The sequence below is a fragment of the Electrophorus electricus genome, chromosome 14, assembly GCF_013358815.1.
Source record: "Electrophorus electricus isolate fEleEle1 chromosome 14, fEleEle1.pri, whole genome shotgun sequence".
Lineage (NCBI taxonomy): Eukaryota > Metazoa > Chordata > Actinopteri > Gymnotiformes > Gymnotidae > Electrophorus > Electrophorus electricus.
Genome location: NC_049548.1, coordinates 9,827,501 through 9,848,281, shown reverse-complemented (window position 1 = coordinate 9,848,281; position 20,781 = coordinate 9,827,501). Strand labels below are relative to the sequence as shown.

Below are 20,781 nucleotides of genomic sequence, written 5' to 3'. Positions count from 1 at the left end.
ATCAATTCATGCTGAGTCTTGAGTTCTATAGTCTAAAAAGGAAAATTCCAAACTCAAATAACTATCAAGGTCACAGAACATTTACAGCATTTCACTTTCAGTCTTCTAAGGTCACTGATGCTGATATCTTTCTTTTATAGACTACTTCTGTATAATTCCAGCCTCATCTTCCCAATGGACAACAGATATACAATATGCCATTTTATAAACAACAAACAAGCAAAAACTGTATCCCACACAATCGATAAAGGTCACCATCGCTACAGATCTTCTACAGCAATTCTAAACAGAGAAACAAATTCCAACACCAAATGATTCTTTGTGTGATTATTCTTTTGAAAATATCACGCTACTTACTCTCAAATCAGTCACGTACAAGAATGGTGACAACTCAAATTCATACAGACCATCCACAACAGGTGTTGCTAATTCAAAGATCCAAAATGTTTCCCTCCCCAGCAAATTGATGTCCAGATCACCTCCCCTTTGTATATATTTTTTTATACGCTGTAAATTTCAATGTTGCCGTTTTATTGTGCAGTTATGCTGACACTTGTAGGGGCAATTGCTCGGCATTATCTTAGCCGTGGTTCAGAGTTTAACCTGTTTAAAGCTCGGTGAGTCACGTGGGTTGTTCAACTCTGTTGCTGTATCTTTGAAAGCTGCCATTTAAAGCTCAGCTGCAGTTTCCTCTAAACCCAATTGCTGTCATTTAAACATCATACATCTGTCACTAGATGTCAAATAGCCCATTTTAATGTTCTATACACAGGCCTATGTACTTTCCACCGTAATGTTTTGTGGACTTCATGGCATGTTTTAATTAAAATGCTATGTTGCTTAATTAAACAAACTGCGTTACCATGCTCAACTAGAGGAACGGTTTATTAGGCTTTTTAAGAATGTATTGCACAGAGAAGCTAAAGATGACCTGTGGGAAGCTCTTGCAGACTCGCATCTTATCTCAAACATTTTATTTTTCACCACCCCTTCCCTCACACAAACACAAAAGAAAGGAGAAAAACCGCTAGCCAGGTAGAGCAATTAAAACATATTTGCAATGATTACTAAATGGTTGCATGCAATGCCTTCAGTATGCGATCCGTGTGCTGCATACGTGCTGCGATCCGTCCAGTTGTGCAGCTCCTTGAGTGTGGGACACCGTGCTCGTCCCAGATGGCCAAATTGTGGAGCACTGCACAAGTGGCTGTGATGTTGCTTGCCCTCTGAGGGATGGTGCGCAATCCCACATTGACGCGGGCAAATCGGCTTTTAAATCACCGAAAGCATGTTACCATACTAGAGTAAGCTCTGAAAGTCCGTTCAATGCAGCAGAGCACTTTATTGTGACTTCTATTTAATCGTAGCTCCGCGAGTGCAGTACGCAGTCGGAGAGGCGTACGCGGGTATCGGCACAGCCAGTATAGTCCGGGTCACCGAGCAGCGCTCCGCTGTAATGCCCTTCCTCGAATCGGGCTTTAATTTGGATGCTGTCGTGTGTCATGGGTACTGATTGGTATTCGATGCTGCTAATAATTTAAAAACCCGCCATGGATATATAATTGTAATGTAATGGAAATGAGACAAATAGGCCCAGTGATATACATAGACTTTGTGTTATTTCTATTGCTAGGTTAGAGCTGAAATAAAATAGGTTATTATCTGCGGAGTATAAATGAACTGTGGGAGGACAATTTGAACATTTTCGTATTTGTATTTAAAATCAGATATTTAAATAGGATATATGCCCTATGTGGTGAAAATGAAACTTACTTTTAAAAGTTAATTTTAATATAACATAATATATTGACTGACAACTTTGAAAGTGTTTATATAGTAAAATATGTCCTTATTATTTAGCTGGGCTAAGCGTAATTTGAGAGTACATCCGGATTAGGGGAAGCATAGTGGTGGATCAGGTAGACTCGTGCTTATTTTGACAGAGCAACCAGGTTAAATTTAAGCAGTTAATTTAAGTCAACTGCTGCTAAACTAACCACAGAGAAATTGCCCCGTAGAGCGTTGCGGTGTATTTATTTATTTAGTTAAAGAGGAGGTAGAAATTCTACAATAACAGTCTATATAAGGAAGATATCAACAAGTGTAATAAACAGTGGCGTAGGTTTAACTTCTCAGAAGGCGAATCAGTACTGTGTTGACATACTAGAACAACCATTCATTCTCTGGATGATCTTGTGATGCTCTTTGTGCAATAGATCGAATGTAGCCTAAATGCCGTGTAGGCCTATATGCTAACCAATTATATACAAGAGTCTGATGTAGTCTGAGACTTATTTTGCTACTGTGAACTTTGCAGCTTTGCATCTGTAATGTGACCCTCCTCCATAAGGTGAAGTGCCTGCTGGCCCTTGGGTGGTGCTCAGATGTCAGGGTCTCAGGTGCTAACTTTAGAGACAGGTCAGTGGCTCTAGGAGTGCTGGTAAAAGCCAGCACTGAACCTACAGTGACCTATGTTTCTAACCCCAGGAGTCATCTGGCCATCTTCACCATGTGCACAGCACTTCCACAGCCTTCTTAACAGACTGTGAAATCATTACGTTTGTTTTTGTTTTACACTGCATGCGTTGGGGGAGGAGGGGGAGGGGTGACCCTCTTGAGGAGCAGTGGACTGGAGGGTGGGATAGTGATGATGAGGATGGTGGTGCTGTCTGTGATACTCAGTGGAGGTCAGCCAAAAGAGAACGCCACAACCTAACAAATGAGTCCAAGTTCATAACTTACAGTGCCCGCCAGATCTACTAGGACACTTGGTAAAGATGACAAAAGATTAGGATAAAAAAAGTCTTGGTTGCTTTGTTGTTTATCAGCTGACCTTATTCTGTCTCTCTCTCTCTATCTGTGTAACTCAGCAATGCCAATAATACAGACATTTTTTTTGGTGAGGATTTTCCTTTAAATATTATAGCACCAAAAAATCTCTCACATATTCAGTATAAGATTAAGATGATATCCAAGGCATCACCTTTTTTTGATCATTTTCACTAACGATGCCATTAGTCATGAAGGGCACTACAAAACTTATCTTTGACAATGACCATAATAAAAAATATTATATGAATAATTGAAACTGGGTGTTCATGGTAGTATAAGAGATGCATTAGTTGTATAGGCATCTTACAGGACTACACATAGCACGACTTCCTTAGGCACAGTGAACTTCAGTAGTATGCTAGGCTTCTTCTGCAAAAGCACCCAAAGCCTGCAGCTCTACTCTTGACTGAGGAGTGATGACTGGATTACTGCAATCCAACAACATTTGCATGACCTCTATCTTGAAAACATTAGATGAACTGATCTTTTGATTCACACTGAAAGGTCTGAGCCTGGATACCACTGACAGGGCTCTCTATCTGCATATGGTATCGGTTTTATTGTTCGGTTTCTAAATTGGTGGGATGAGGGACTGTAAATAAGCTCCAGTCTTCTCAGAAGGCAGTAAGTCTTCATTCAGGGGCCCTGTCAAACGCTCCATTGAAAAGACATGCCTCTCTCCATTGTAAATGTTGTGTACAATCAACACAACATCATTCTCACAAATTAAAAAGGAAAACTCTCTGCTTCTCTTACTATATTCTGCCTGAGGTATGAGCCAAATTGTATTGACTGTCTGTAATTTACTTCTACAGAAAAGATATAATTGTATAAGGCAGTTGACCACTAGTTTGAAGACTACTCAGTACTGCAGTGACTGCTGCATTTCAGCATAGAAGTCCTTATAGTTATGTAGTTTTGCTAACAAAGAGGATACTTCACAAATGTCTGGAAAATATCAAACAGGTGATAATTCAAAGGGTGGCTAATAAACAAAGTGGAGAGGATGTAAAATCAATTAAGTACTCTCTCTCTCTCTCTCTCTCTCTCTCTCTCTCTCTCTCTCTCTCTCTCTCTCTCTCTCTCTCTCTCTCTCTCTCCCCCCAACCATGATCCTTGTGTGGGGGCCTCTTTCAAAACTTCTTGCTATTCACCATTCTATATATAGCCCTTAAAAGCATCTGCAAGAACAGTATCTCCTTCTGTATCACCCCTGCTCTTCTCCTGAGGTCTTTGTACAGTCCTGGAGCAAGTCCCTCTGGAGTGTATGCTCCAAAACCCCACCACCCCACCTGCTGTTCTGCTTTCATTCCCTCGGGCATGTAGAGGACAGCTCAGCCAAAGGAGCCTGAACTTGCCAAAAACAAGGAACTTGGATTAATTCCAAACAAGTCCTTTCTAGGATTTTCGTAACTTTGATTTTATTTGATTGTCTTTCTAGAGGATTCTGTCATCTTAGGTAAGCGGGACCATGTGCTTCAGCAGTGCCCTGTTTGCAGACTATGATTGCCAAAGTCAGGGTGATAAAAGCATTGTTATGTAATGAGCTCTTAATCTTAGCTTTCAGTGACATATGAGAGGCCTTAGACTGATTTAGTCCAGTTTCCACTGTTCCACCCAAAATAATGGAAGGATTTTTAAAAACATTTGAAGTGAGGTTTGTTTTATGCTTTGAGTGTTCCAGAATGCAGAATCATAAATCAGCGCTATGAGATAAAGTAACTGCTGAAATTTAGAGAGAACAGAGTGCACATTTATCCACTCATAAATTTAATTTATTGTATGAATAGGTTTTCAGTGGTCAATGTGGATGTGTATTTTTAATACACATTTTGTTTTACCTGTTCAATGTCAAGCTGAATTGTTAATTGAGTTTTTCTTTTTAAGCCTTATTTTATAGCAGACAAATGCACCAATCAGGCTTCATAATGATTGTCAGTGCTTTTATTGCTTATATAAATCATGCATGAAATACTGTAACAAGTTAGATGGGGTTGCTTTTAAACAGTGGACCCTTTAATAACTTCAAAGATACACTGGTGCAGTGGCCCATGACATTTGAGGAATTTGCTGAGCTGTCTGTGTGCCTCTGCTGGCAGTGGGTTGATTTACTTTGCTCTAACAGAAATATCCTCACTGCAGCTAGAGGATTGTTTATGCTGTTTCATTAGCTTTCTCTTCAAGGCATAATCTTTTTTTTTTCACTGTAATAGCTATGGGAATAAAAAAAAATTAAAGTATTTGAATGATATGAAGGTTTCTGAGTACTCAGAAAGGGTACTTTGTTAGAAGTAGCAAGTTTTGGTATCAGAAACCATATCTGCTATTCAAAAGATGCCAAAAATAACCAATGATGCTTGAGTTACTAGTTTATGGCCTACATTAAGTCTATCACACACTGTGAACTCTCACAGTGAATTTAGATGTTGATATTTAAGGCATAAAAAAGCAACAGAGCCATCATTTGTGATTTTATGATTTTAATATTCTTGTTAAGTATATGTTTTCAGTGCATTAATGTTGTAGGGATAATTTTTTAAGTGTCAATTACAATGACAATGCTGGCAATGCTAACATATTCAATATATTAATAACATGGTTCTTCTCATACAGTCACAGGCTGTAAAGATGTCCCTTGCTGGAACGTCTGCTTCCCCCAACAAGATCAACCCCTATAAAATCATTACAGACCTCACCAACATCACACAAGATGGTCAGTATCTGCTGCCTCTACTCCTTGTCTACACACTACCATGTGCCCATGTTCTGAGGCTAGACTGACGTTAGCACACATTGAGCAGCTGGACATCACTCACCATTAAATGCTGAAAGTACTGAAACTGTCCTCTGCTCAGTATGCTTTAGATCAGCTCATGCTTTGCAGGGCTTCAGCCAACGTTCTCAAGGCCTTTCAGAGAACTGCTAGCTCGCTAACATCTCCTGTGTGGAACAGTCAGGCAAATGTTCTGTCAATATGGAACATATCAGGCATGTACTTGTCACTCACAGACGGACTGTGTGTAATCACTTGGTCGACCTACACATGGCAGTCCAGAGAAAGCACAATGTGGTGTGCAAGTTTAAATCATCTGAAAAAAACAGAATAAGTGACTGCGACGGATGTAACAAATCATTGTGTTTTTAGAGCTAATTTGTCAGATTACATTGCCGTAACCATTCAACATTTCGATTCAAAATGATCTAATGGGTGAGTAATAATAATATTGAAAGCAGTTACAAAAAGTTATGAATACAAAACATTGTTGCTTCTGTTGAAAAACATTAAGCCTACTGGAAATTGACAAACTAATTAAAGAATCCATGCTTATATCAGAAATATTTCACTATTATTTCATTTCTTGGTTTCATATAGCCTGAGAACACTGCCTGAAGAGAAAAGCGTATATTGTGCTGCTGCAAATTAATTCCTTACTATTATAATAACGTCTGTGTACCAAACATGGGTTCCTGTTAGCACCTAACTTTCAGCATAGCCTAATAAAACATAACATATAACAAAGGTATACACTTCCTGTTTCCATGAGGGTATTCTTTTCATACCATGAAGTCCAATGAACAGTTAGAGTCTAGTTACCCAATTATTCTACATTGGACAGGATCTCATAGTGTGTATAGTGTGTATGTTTGCGTGTATGTGTGTGTGTGCAGTTGCATTTGTAACTCCTCTGCTGTCCTCTAATGAGCAGCTCTGTGTGAGCGTGACAGGTGTGTCTGAAGGCGGATTAATCTAATTGGATGCTCCCACTCCACTTCAGTGCTCATAATGGCTTTTCTGTTTACAGCATGCCTGTACCTTCGCTGTCAGCACACACATGTCCATTCACAGCATCTACATTAACAGCCAAATTATCACCACTAAGCCGGATGTTCCAAGAAGGTTCTCTCTCTCTCTCTCTCTCTCTCTCTCTCTCTCTCTCTCTCTCTCTCTCTCTCACACACACACACACACACACACACACACACACACACACACACACACACACACACACACATACCAAAAACAAGGCTGTGCTGCAGTTTCGGTATTGTTCTGTGTTGTTCCATATTAGCTGATTATGATTTCTTTATCATTCATGACTTTACTGTATTTTTCTGTATTGCAGGGGCTGGTCTATAACCTCTTCCGAGAAATAAAAATGCAAATCAGAATTCAAGACAAATGAGATTGAAGTAAAAAAAATTGAATGCAAGCAAGTTCAAACCACCTAGACTAAGCTGTCAGGCCGATATTTACCATAGAAAGCCCTGTGTTCTTCTATTAGATTGCGTGACAAAGCTATGAATGCCTTTAGCTGTGGCTTTGCATCAAGAACCCTACAAAGCCTTGAGCAGAGGCCAGACAGCCACATAGACCCTAGAACAGTGTGCATCAGGATTCAGTGTTATTTATTTACTAGTCTAATCGAATTAATTACCCAGCAATGTATGCTCGGAAATGGGAGTAATTTGTAAAGGAAGTGTAGCAACATATGAAGTTACTGTAAATTTAAAAAAAGACAAACACAGAAATGTTAACAGGAACTAAATATACAGGCAAATCTAAGAAATTAAGAAATATAGTGTGAACCATGTCAAACATGCACAAATATGAAAATGCGCGCGCACACAGACACACACACACACACACACACACACACACACACACACACACACACACACACACACACACACACACACACACACACTCAGAGCTAAAGTAGAGCCAAAGCATGATTTATGATGTAATGCAAGCAGTGCTCAGCACAGCATCCTTCTCTTTACCATCAGCTGTGGCTTGACTCCAGGGTTTATAGCTGAGATCAACCAGGAGAACAAATGGAAAAAGCTTTTTATGATGAACGACATGCCTTCCATCCCATAAAAAGGATCAGATCCTTTTATTGTAAAGTAAAAAGAAAATCTGTCTTTTATTTTGAGAGCCGGTAATGTTAAAGGCCTTTGAGAATTCTGAAGTGTACTTAAAGCAACACCTCTGGACATCATGTACTGCCTGGACTTCAATATAACTCACAGGGGACTAGTGACAGTGTTAGGTCCTTCTTGTTAGATGCCCTGTCGAGTGCAAACCTAAACAAGCTGTAAAATACCTGGAAGAGCTTTGCTTAAAAGTGGCATCAACTGAAGCTGTGCTATTGGGGAAAATTCTTATTTTCGAGTTTTCACAAAATGTGTTCTCCCTTTTTACCCTGAAACATTCCCAGAGGAAGAGGAATCACAGGTGGCAGAATTTGACCTGGGGACCAAGATTAAGACCCCGAAGGAGCTGATGTTAGAGGAGCTGTCTCTGCTGAAGGGAAAGGGCTCCAAGATGTTCCAAATGAGACAGCAGAGAGTGGATAAGTTCATCATCAGTGCTGAGAACCTGGTGAGCCGGAGAGAGTGTAGCAGGGTGAAGCAGGAGAGGCAAGAGAGTGAGTGAAGAGGAACTGCAGAAAGGGGGTGGAAGTGTGTCCCGTGGCAAAAACAAAACTGAATTAGACCTGAAGAATGTTTAAATTTTTATTAGAATACAGTGTGAGGATTTAGAGCATTGCAAACTGAAATTACTGTTTGATGACTCTGTAATTGCTATGATCATAAAAATATGATTTTGCAGCAGAACCTTCAGAAGCTGGCCCCCTCCCTAGGCTGTGAACCAAAGGTGCCACCTATCACCGTGCCTGAACCAGAGGCAGTGGAAGGTAAAGTGCAGCTTATGATTCATATAGTGACGAGTCAGCAGAGGCCCTTGTATAGAGCCCATAAGGATATTTTGAGGTCTTCTTATGTCATGTTTTCCCTGGAGGCATGGCACTGTTATGTTCAATTTCCACAGTTGAAATAGATCCTGAGGCAGAAAAGCAGAAGAGGAGGAGTGAGTATGTTAAAATGTACATATCACCATGGGAACGTGCTATGAAGGATGACGAGGAGCTTAAAGCCACCATGAAGCTGCAGATGCCGGGGCCTCTTGTGCACAAGGACCTGCCCAAGTACAAGAGCTTCAACAGGTGGGTGTTTACACACCTGTGCCCTAGATTAGACACTGACACTGATCCAAGATGTCCATGTCATACTCAGCATCAGTTTTTGGTTTCTCAGTGTAAACCGGTTTCTCCACTTCACCTTACAGGACAGCCCTACCCTTTGGGGGCCCAGACATGGGCGCACACCTGCTGACCTCCGAGGTGCCCAAGGTCAAGCCTAGCCCAGAGGAGTGGGAGTCGTTGGGTATGTTCCAGTATGACATCAACTCACGGCCTTCCTTCAACCGCACACCTATAGGTTGGGTGTGCAATGACCCCAACCACATTCACATCGACCTGGACACTACGCCCTTCGACGGAGAGACAGACGACCTCTGAGGACCCTGTTACCCTGCCACCACACAGACCTATGTACATTCTTCACAATACATACACATACTAGTCTAACGCTTACACATATAAGCACACATATGAACATACTGTATGGATACCTGTGTACACATATACAAACTCTAACTCCAAATTGGAAGTGTAATAGATGTGCATGTATACACATTTCAACAGTGAAAAAAAAAAAGAAAAAAAAGATTCTTCCTGCCTATTGTTCTTTGCTATGTTCACAGGTGGAAGGCTACAGTAGCATATTAGATAGAACTGCATTTACACTTGCAGGATATGTTATGCTTTATTTACTGTACTGAAACAGATATAGTGTACATATGGAAAAGGCGCTAAACAGAGTAGATACAAAGCTTAATTTAGTATTGCAAGAAACATGTTTTCATTGATTGGGAATATGATGTTTAAATGCAATAAAAATAAATAAAAAGTAGTAATTAATTGTATTTATTTTTCTATTTACTAATTTGTTTATTTTTTATTTATGCTTTGCACAATGACCGAATGCTGCGAGTGTGACAAAGCAGTGAAGGTCACGGGACACACAAAACAAAGAATTCTGGAATTTGTCTTTCACCACATTATACACCAACTAATGCCTCACGCACATATCATAATCCTTCCACAGAGCTAAACTGAGAAAATGGAAAAATTATGTAATAGTTTTATGCACCATTCGCACTTGCTCCACTAGATGGTTCCAAGGCGTTCGTATTATGATGTCAGACTGATAGAGTAAAAAAAATAAATAAAAATCGTTATCGCGAGAATACTGCGCATTCGCTGCGGCGCTGGATGGCGCTGGTGAATGTTTTGGAATTTGCGGTTGAGATTTCGCCCGGGTCCTGCTCTGGTAGTGCACGAGACGACATCTGGGAGAAGGCAGAAGGTGAGTAAGCACTCTTGTAACTTGATTAATGATGAGCGTCCAACCCAAGTAATGTATGGATGTGTGAATGAAACAGAGTAGGGATGTGAACATTAAAAGTGTAACTTACATTTGACATGCCCTCCTGTTTTCGGAGTGTTGTAACATATTTTTTTTACATCAACGGTATGGATGCTTGTTTCGGTCAAGGAGTGCGCCGCAAAGCACTTGCACGAACGATTGCCCTCTTGCCAGGTAACATACTGTGGCGGTACAGCTAAGACTGCGTTTAACAAATGCATTGTCACGCTCAACATCCTTTGGCAATAAGATAACTATCAAGCTAGTAAGACTAATAAAACAATAGACTCGTAAACCCATTATACGGCTGTTGTAGATTATGCTGTTATTCAGTGAAATTCAGTTGGTCTTTTTGTTATGACATTCCACGTTTCGCAATAGTCTACGTCAAGTCGCTTGCGCCGTACTTGTTGATAGATAGATAGCTACCAAACTATTTTCTCTTTGATGATTTCTTGTTTAAGGTGCTTTTAACCTTATTGCTTATATGTCATCACAATTTCTCATACCGCAGCGGTTTCAATGGACCATCGTCATCCATACGATGACAGCATCAGCCAGCACATGTTCTTGCAGTAACTGACTATAAGCCTTCCATATACAGTCACAGTGCAGTTGCAAAAGTTACTTTGCCGTCATATTATGCTGGAATTTAATTAGCTGTTGCTGGTGGCTGAGTGTACACTGAATCCATGTGATAATTATATTGGTCATTGGTCACTGGTTATAATATATTTTGGAATTTTATTTTTGCGTTCAAGCCTTTAGCTAATGCAACTTTAAGAATGTGTATCGTTCACACTAGTTCCCCCCCCCCCCCCCCCCCCCCCTTTCTTTCTTTGTTATTGGATCCTAGTATAAAGTATAGATTGAGTATATGGCTCAACAGGAAAGAACACTGGACGATGAACATTCTGGTTGGTGGAGCAATGATCTGTGCCTTTATTTGTGATGTTGCTTATGTTAGATGTTAAAGGACCTTGTAGTCTAATAGTTTAAGATGGTCACTTATAGTCTGTGGACTCATTAACAGAAACGTTTGTGTTTATTCTGACTGCTTGTTTGCAAGTGACCCACATTGGACTTGGCTGATTGCATCAATGACTCTTCCATCGCTGGCCAAAGATTGTTGATGCTCGTTAAAAGCCTCGTGTGGTTTTTTGAATTCAGAGGAGGGCCACAGGGAGGTCATCAGCAAAACACCATTTTGCATTCTAATGAGTCAGCAAGCAGGTGCAGTTGGAGGCACGGCGGAGTGAAAGGTGGAGCTCTGAGGGGTCATGTGGCCGAGGATCAGCACTGGCAGAGATGGCTGAAACATCCTCTCCTGGGCTGTCTCTCAGTGTATTTACACCTGAGGGACAGAAACCAGGAAGATTGGATTTTTATCAGGTTGTGCTATTATGCATGGTCTCAGAGGCCGAGTAAAATCGCTTTGTGGGTGTTGTGTTGCGTCAGGAGCAGTGGACAAGCAAGCACAACTGCAATGGGTTAGGTTAGATAATTGAGCCTTTTGTGATAAACTTTCTTTGTACTTATTTAGTTGTGAAAAAGGGTGCACACGTTACAGGTTTCTTACTAAAATCCCCCAATTTTTTAGTGCTGCTGAAATTGAACCATATATAAATGTATTTGAAAACATGTACTACTTTCTACAGATTATGGCAATGTATTCGACATGTTTTTAATTAGAGTAGGGTGTGTATTTTTAATCAGTGCAATCAGGAGGTTCTATTAACTGATATGTTTATCACTTTTTGCTTTATACACTATGCCCTTTTGGATTGCATATAATAGAAAGCTGTTGTTGAGAGGCATGTAGTGTTAGTGGCCTTAAGGTCATGGAATACAGATTTTTAAACTGGGAATCTCCCCAGTGGCTGGATGAGCAGTAGTGTTGCAATGGAAAATGAATCAATTCTGAAACAAAGACCAAAACAAGCACCTGGAAAGAACTGAGAGGTTGATTTTATGGAAAATAATAGTATACACCAAGGCATTGCTGTGGTAGCTTATTAAATTATTATAATTGATAATTTAAATGACTGTTATATTTGACAGGCCTTTTCTACCTTTTCTGCTCACTAGAACAGTGTAAAGGCACATACTTTTATTTCAGGTGACTCAAAACAAAAACTCTAATGCTGACCAGGGCAGGAAATGGAGGGAGGGACTAGGTATGAAAGATCCTTCATGACACAACATCTTGATCTGCAGTCATAACAGACCAGCCAGCTTCTCCTCCTTGCCTTTGCCTTTTTTAACGTGAGCTTTGTGGATAAAGGCATACGTTCCCATGGATGTGTTACCGCGACACTGCAGGCTGTGCTGTCATTAGCACAGTTATAGCACTGTAACATTTACCTAGATGCAGTCGACATGGTTTGTTGCGTACAGTGTCACTAGAGGCATGTCTCTGAAGCATTTCATATCTTCTTGTCTTTGATTGTATTGATTTATTTGCAGGAGAAAATTCAGAAGACAAAGTATCCAACAATTAGCAAGAGGGCAATTAGAAAATTGTTTAAAATAATTTTTTAACAAAGGTTTCCTAATTATTTCTTCCAAAATAATCTTCAACAGTGCATCCAAACTCACATACAGCTTTCAGGTTACTGGTAATGAATGGTGGGGGCAGTAGATTTCTGCCAGTGCAGACGTGCTATTGGGTGCTGCAGAGGTTTTGCAGATTGACCCATCTTTTTTGCTGTATTCTGCTAATAACTTGAACTCTGTTATCTAGTATACATTACATATGACAGGCCCTGTCTGCCGTCACTCTTTGACGGTAGCACTTGGTCATGATGTCAATATCCACTGTAGTATTCCAAATTACCTCAGGAAAAGTACTAGAGTGACAAGATGCCTTCAGAATTCCACAGAAGTAATTTGATTAAAAAAAGTTTGTAATTTTTCCTGGAACTCTACGTCGAAAGTTCCTGTCTTGATGAAGGAGGTGCAATCCCAACACGAGCTAGACATTAGCTAGTTTTCGCTGAGAAGCTGGCTTTGCACAGTGCTGGGGGGGAAAAGCCAGAAGAATGAACTTTGGGTCCTCCTCATGGATGCCTGCGACTGTTCGGAGCTACACATAACCCATTTGCGGGGAGGCTGCACTGTGTCTCATATTCGGGATTCGAAGGAGAAAGGGGACAGGCTAAGAATGGGGCAAAGCATTCAAGCAGAAAGGAGAGAGACACAGACAGAGAGAAAGAGAGAGGGAGCGGGACAGGAAGAGTACTCTGAGCTCTGTCGTGTAAAATCTGTTCCTCAGTGTGAGCCAGACCTTCCAGCTCTCACCCTCTATCTCCTGTATATGAGTCTGAGGTGGATCATATACTCAGGAAGCAGGCCACATCCTGGCAGCTTGCGGTGTGGGTCTGTGGCTCACCACAGGGAGTGAGGTGACGAGCTGCAGTTTGGGAACTAACCACAGCCTTCAAAGCTTCGGCCGCAGCGTCGGAGGCTTTTTGCCACCTCCTATAGCCTAGTGGGTATTTCCAGTGAGTGGAGCAGGCACGTGACTCCGGAGGTGGAATGACATTAGCAGGGGGCTGGTGTTGACTGCAGCAGCGTGCTGAGCTCGCACGCTGTTGATGCCCTGGCTGCATTCACACGGTAACCTGTCAGCTCAGTCCTCGCCGCTCCAGTCTCCTGGTCTGCTGAGCCGAGCTGTGGCCGGCCGCCTGCGGAGATCCACATTGGCTCTGGCAGAGATGGAGGCACTGCAGGTGAAGGCAGGTTAAAATGGCTGCCAGGGCCAATTTGCTGACACTAAATTAGCTCACTGCAGAGGGTTCCTCCAGAGCTCTAGAGAACCTGCAAGGCACCGTGATTGATTAGTACGTGAATGGAAAAGTAACCTTGCCAGTCTGCAAAGATCTTTGTCCATAAGCACACTTTTAAGCTTTGCTTTCTTCAGAGAGATTCTGCTAGGTTGCTGAGATAATTCAATTTAATTACCCACTGAATAAGTCATAATGAATGAATGCTAGGCATTACACGCCAGTCAGATTAGACATGCAGAAATGTACAGAAAATCACAGGAAAAGCAGGGTGCCAGCAGAACCATTTTGTAACTCGCTTCAGAATGAAGGCTGACATATTCCCAGCTGAGCATTTGCGTGTGTGTCTCTGGGATGTGCACCGACGTGTTTGTCTTCGTTTGGCTCCTCATGCAGTCATTAAGCAGGATAAGAGCTTTGCTGCATTCAGGTGCTCAGACAGCTGGCTTTTTGACTACAGCGAGCAACTTATTAGTGCATGGCCTTCTCCTTCAGCTGGGCAGCCCGGGCAGTAGGCCTCCTCTGATGCCCGTGGGGGTCACTGCTTGTGTCGTAGTTTACACATGCTGAGTCAATTTTAGGTCACTTTACGGTATTTTGAGATGAGCCAAAGGCAATGAGATGAGCAACATTACACAGAGATGACATTCACTATGGTAATGAAGTGTTCTCAACCTGCACAGGGAGCATGTGGTGCCATTGATATTGATGTTTGGTAGGTAGAATGTGAACTTCCAGAAAAAGATTGGATCATTAAAAAAGGCAATTCTGTATGATATTTTCTGAAAATGAACAATCTGACAGACAGAGGTACAGAGAAAAGAAAGATGATGCCAGTTTTATTCTACCTTTTATAATGTCACAGATTACAGAACCGATTTCTCTGATGACTCATATTTTCATTGATCTTGCGTAGTCAATGTGTCTTCCTAATTGGCATGAGATAAAGAAGAATAGTGTCACAATTAATAAAGTATTTAGAGTTTCATTTTGATTGTAGCTTATTTTTTTCTGTTTAGGTCTGGACAGAGACAGATATTGAAATAGCTTTCAGTACTAAAATTATAATAAATATATAATATATAATATATAATAGTAGAGATATATATATATATATATATATATATATATATATATATATATATATATATATATATATATATATATATATATATATATATATATATATATATGTGTGTGTGTGTGTGTGTGTGTGTGTGTGTGTGTGTGTGTGTGTGTGTGTGTATAATATATATATATATATATATATATATATATATATATATATATATATATATATATACACACATACATACATACATATACACACATACATATACACACACACACATATACACACATACATACACATATACACACACACACATATACATACATACATACGTACATTATATATATATATATGTGTGTGTGTGTGTGTGTGTGCTGTATGCAGTGTACTGCAGTAATCGATGTAGAGATATTCAAAATTGCAGCGATGTACAGAGAAACAGGACATTTTGGGGGTCCTTCATCAGCTGTGCAAGCAAATATATACATACACCACCAGTCATTTATTAGGTACACTTTACTAGTACCGTGTTGGACCTATTTTGCCTCAATACTGCCTCAATTCTTCATGGCATAGATTCAACAAGATATTGGAAACATTCCTCAGTGATTTTGGTTCATATTTACATGATGGCATCAAACAGTTCTGCATACTTCAGATGTAATGAGTGCTTATTTGAGTTACTGTTGCCTTTCTTTCAGCTCGAACCAGTCTGGCCATTCCCCTCTGACCTCTGGCATCAACAATGCATTTTCATCCAGAGAACTGCCACTCACTGGATATTTTCTCTTTTTCTGACCATTTGCTGTACACCCTAGAGATGGTTGTGCATGAAAATTCCAGTAGATCAGCAGTTTCTCAAATACTCAGACCAGCCCCTCTAGCACCAACAACCATGCTGCATTCAAAGTCACTTAAATCACGTTTGCTCCCCATTCTTATGCATCCTTATGCACCCCTGTTTCTTTCCCTGTTTCTTTCCTCTGTTTAGACAGAGCACTCACAAAACCATTTCACTGCGAGTTATACCATGTAACCAAACTTGAACTTGAACTTCTGATGCTCAGTTTGAACTTTAACAGGTTGTCTTGTCCATATCTGGATGACTAAATTGAGCTGCTACCTTGTGATTGGCTGAATAGATATTTGTGTTAACGAGCAGTTGAACAGTGGGCCTAATAAAGTGGCGAATCTAATCTAGTCTAAAGCTGCTATTAAATTAATTATTTTCAAGATATATAGCTCTGATTTTTAGGAGGTTCTTAGGTTTGTGAAGCAAAGTAACCACTTTTCTCACATAGCCTCCAGTCAACGACTACAGGGCAGCAGGTGAGAAAGGTGCCTGGAACAGTGGAAGGAGTCGGAGTGGGAATCGGAGTGGGAGTGGGAGTCGGAGTGGGAGTATCCGGGTGAAAGTGGACGAGAGAGAGAGTCGGAGTGGGAGTATCCGGGTGAGTGAGTGAGTGAGTGAGTGAGTGAGTGAGTGAGTGAGTGAGTGAGTGAGTGAGTGAGTGAGTGAGTGAGTGAGTGAGTGAGTGAGTGAGTGAGTGAGTGAGTGAGTGAGTGAGTGAGTGAGTGAGTGAGTGAGTGAGTGAGTGAACGAACTGCTGAGGGAGGGAATTGGTATAGATTTGTGTTTAAAAACAGTATGCATGTTCTTATTTTAGAGGGTCTGCCACAAGCTTTGTTTAGGTGAAAAGGGCTATGGAAACTTTACTATGGCCAGTCTGTATTGTGCCTATCTTCTAGGAGGTGCCATGATTGTGCCATTTACTGGCATGCTCAACAGTCCAGCAAACATGACCTGCCAATAAACCGAGATGAACCAAGATGAACAGAGGAAACAACTTCAAGGAGTTTCATCTCTTTTGGCCAACATGTTAACTTGTGGCTGTTTGTCGAACTGAGTTTTGATGTTTTGTCTTTATCCAGCCTGCTCTGTCTTTCTCCTGCCTGGGGTTCGGGTTGTAGAAAAGGCCTTTGGCCCTTGCAGAAAACCATCAAACAGCAACGACATGTAGGAGCAATCACTATTGTCTCTGCTGTTCGAATGTTAACACATGCTCTTGTGTCCATGTGTTTCACTCTTGATATCAAATGTTAGATTTTCTTCAATATCACAGGAGCTACATGAGAAAAAAGCTGTTAAAGGTCTTAAAAAGGTGCCCATGTCTCTATGGTGCCATTTTTTTATGCAGCCATGAAGAGATATAATCATCATCCTGTGATGATTATATCTCTTCATGGCTGCATAAAAAAATTTAGTTTGCATAGTTGCATATTCAGTTGGCTGCATGTCATCTGCTGTATTCTTTCTGTCACTGCTCCAGTAGAACGTTGACTGGCAAGTGATAGACTGCTACTATGTGCCCGTACGAACTTCATGGCTGTCCGAGCAAATCACATCAATGGCATTGACTTGATGTGGAAATGCGCTGTTTGTGACATGTTCTCTCTCTCGTGTGTGTGTGTGTGTGTGTGTGTGTGTGTGTGTGTGTGTGTGTGTGTGCGCATATGCATGAGTGTATTTGTGTTTGTGTGATATATGGTTGTGCAGAACGAGAGAGTGGGCGGAGAAGTGATCCCTCCCCCAGAGTAGGTGGAGACGTGATCCCTCCCCCAGAGACACGGCCATGCTCATTCAGGCATCCCAACTCTGACCTTTCTGTCGCTAATCCTGGCTGACATTTTGGGCACATAGTTCTGTGTAATTGAGGCAAAAGTAGGAGAAGGGGCATGAAATGCCAACTGTGTGTGTTTGGCTGTGTGGGAGGTGATACAGGGAAAAGAGGTGTCTTGTGTTTTACTTTTTTAGCCTCCCAACACTGCAGTATTGAATTGAGTATGTCCATGTTGTTTTCCTTGTTAAAACATCTGTGTATCACATGGATATCCAAGAATCTGTGTAAGTTTACCCTGTGCCCTCCACACAGATCCTCATCCCACCCTCCTGGTACAGCTCCAGAAGCAGCTTTTGCAATAAAGCAACTTAATTATCTCTGCCAATTAATAGGCTAAATGACTTCACTCAACACTAAGTCTGATTGGTGGCATGCATTCTGTTTCATAATGGCTAGTGTACATCCATAGCTATTCACTCATAATGGCTAGTGTACATCCATAGCTATTGACTCATAATGGCTAGTGTACATCCATAGCCAGTACCCCGTACCCAGCACCTGTAGTTCACTCTCTCTCAAGTGGAACCCTAGATCAAGCTTGATTTTTGCTTGCTTTTTCCTTTCTGGCAGAATGTCTTTATTAAGAGTAAAGTCTTTTTGTTTAGATTTTAAGTGAAACAAACCAGTGTTAATATATTAGGCCTACTTTTTTCCTTTCTATATTTCCTTGTGCACAGTAGATTTCTAAGAAGAACAAAATTTTCAGGCTTTCTCATCCCAATCTAATCACTGGTCACGTATCAAAACACATTATCTGCCATCCTGTCCTAGTAAATTCCCAGAATGCACTTTTCCCCTACCAAAGCTTGTACATATTTAACAGTTAATTGCTCCCATGGGCATGCAGTTCAAAGAGGGATGCTGATGGATCAACTTGTGAAAATGTTTCAGACAATGCTTGTCTTAGCAAATAAAGCTATTAAATCATCTGTGCACGTGAAATGCACAATAAAATCCTGATTGCTGGAGTGTGCTCAACATCTGGCTAAAACAGAAAAAAGGAGGAAAACATGAGATTGGGATTAGGATTGTGTTGGTTAATTATTGTTTAGGGATGTAAAAAAGCATTGAGGCCTTTTTATGTGAAATTAATAAATTGATTTTAGAATGTTTGAATTGACTAGAATCATTTGTTATTACATTAAATAAGGTATTCTTAATTTTTTTTCCAAAAATAAAATTTAAAAACATAAAAAGAACTATATCTAAATACACTGTCTTCTTCTGATATAGGTCTGCTTCTTGACAACAGTGTGTGGCAGAAGTGAGCAAGCCTGTGTCTCACCAGTCTAGACGTGACAGCAGTCAGCAGCATCACAATTTAAAAATAATTATAAATCAAACCAAAATAATCAAATGCTGAAATTTGAGATTTTGTGGTGCTTTGAATCACCCTGAAAAAAAAATTCTTGAAAACCCTGATTCTTTCCTAAACAATCACAATTGAATCAAAATGGTATGAGCTCAGATTTATACGCCTCTTAGTGTAGCATGTTATGCCATGCTTTATACTAGTAAAGCATATTAAATTACATATCTCCATAAATATTTGCACCTTATGACAATTTCTTTACTAATTTTTTCAAAGTTTTATTTCTATAGAAACATAGATTCTGAAATACAGAGAGCATGCATGAAATGTCATGTCTATTGCCGCACCTGAGTGAGTTGTTCAAATTCAGACCTGGTGTTGTGACCTATATAGTTATATCTCTTGATATCCACAATCCCTAGCATTGCCACTTGAAGGGGAGATTAAAAGTAGAATGTGCAGTATAGTAAACATAGTAGGCCACTCCCAGGAACATCAAAGGAGCAATAAGCAATTTTTCCAATAATTCTTCTTTGTTATGAATCAGTCATTATGCTTACACGTAGTGGCCTGGATGTTTCATAGATTTGTTTCACTCACATAAATATTGCTTGCTAATTTTTGGTGGTACAAATTACTTATTGCTCCTTTAAGACACATTACCACTTAGTGTCATTAGTGCATTTAATCATTTTTCTCTTTGGGCCTGCATTCTCTTTACATTTCAGATAATATCTCTGAATGATGGGCGTTGGAAGACAGCCTCTGTGAATGCTCTGTATGATGGGGTTGGAGGACGACCTCTGTGAATGCTGTGTGATGATGAAATAGCACCTTCTTGCCTGCTTCTGCCCACCCCTACCCTGTATTATAACATTAGTGAGCTGAGGATGTACAAGTACTCCTCACATCACTCCTAACATCACTCCTCACATCACTCCTCACATCACTTCACACATCACTTCACACAGTGTCACAATGTGCAACTTTTTAATAATTCATCTTTTTTCCTGTTTATTAATGGATCCGAAAACGCATGACTGCTGTAGCTGTCTGTTGCTAAATGTAACAATATGTTTTGCATTTTAAAACGTATGGTGGGCATCATTGTAATGATGTATAACTTGATAGCCTGGACCTGGTGCACAGTTCTGGTCATGTGCAGAGTCCAGCACAGTTTGGTGTTTCCTCTGCTCTGACGTACTGGTTAAAACCTGGTTAAAAGAACAGAGTTGGATCAGACATGTTTGAGGAAAGAAATAACCAAACTGTGCAGGACAGAAGATTTTATGCAATTCACGTTTAACTGAAGTTAATACAACAGGGGCACAAATATTTTCATAGTTACAGCTCATATAAGACATTTATAATGATTCATTCACATTTTACAGCTACTATATTGTACTGATTTGGTGAGGTGGGAGTTGAAGAAATGTTCTTGGGGAATGAGGGTGTTAACGGGTCTAGGTAATGTGATTAAAGGTAAAAGTTGTTTTCGCATGGAGTTTGGGATGACTTTATGATAGAGGGGTCTGCTCAAAGTGTGGATGCAAGCTGCATTTCAGCACATAACTTTTAAAGTTGATGAGAATGAAGGAAAAGGACTGCGGTATGAGGAGGTGGAGCTGTTGCAGCTCCCAGAGACCCCTTATTTGTTACGCTTCTGCACCTGAAGGGTCAGGCAGTTGTCCGCACGCTGAACGTGGTCAAGGCGGTGGGAGCTGAAAGGGCCAGTGTAGTGATGACTGACATTTTTGTTCCCAA

At 40.5% G+C, this 20,781-nt stretch overlaps 2 protein-coding genes across 7 annotated transcripts in view; both read left to right on the top strand.

Moving 5' to 3' along the window:
* The first annotated feature begins 4,173 nt into the window (after positions 1-4,173).
* Positions 4,174-9,573, top strand: myoz1b (myozenin 1b). Its single transcript, XM_027002606.2, has 6 exons — positions 4,174-4,291; positions 5,446-5,545; positions 8,055-8,218; positions 8,450-8,534; positions 8,669-8,843; positions 8,966-9,573. The coding sequence occupies exons 2-6, from the start codon at positions 5,461-5,463 to the stop codon at positions 9,195-9,197; spliced, it is 741 nt and encodes a 246-aa protein (XP_026858407.2). The 5' UTR covers positions 4,174-4,291; positions 5,446-5,460; the 3' UTR covers positions 9,198-9,573.
* Positions 9,574-9,999: 426 nt separating this feature from the next.
* The window catches only part of usp54b (ubiquitin specific peptidase 54b), a 69,834-nt gene continuing 59,052 nt past the window's right edge, over positions 10,000-20,781 (top strand). For 4 of the 6 annotated variants that reach the window (XM_035533883.1, XM_035533882.1, XM_035533881.1 and 1 more), the window contains exon 1: positions 10,000-10,107. The gene's annotated coding sequence lies outside the window, so the exon portion shown is untranslated. The remainder of the gene's footprint in view (positions 10,108-20,781) is intronic. The other 2 variants (XM_035533891.1, XM_035533884.1) reach the window with 1 other exon arrangement.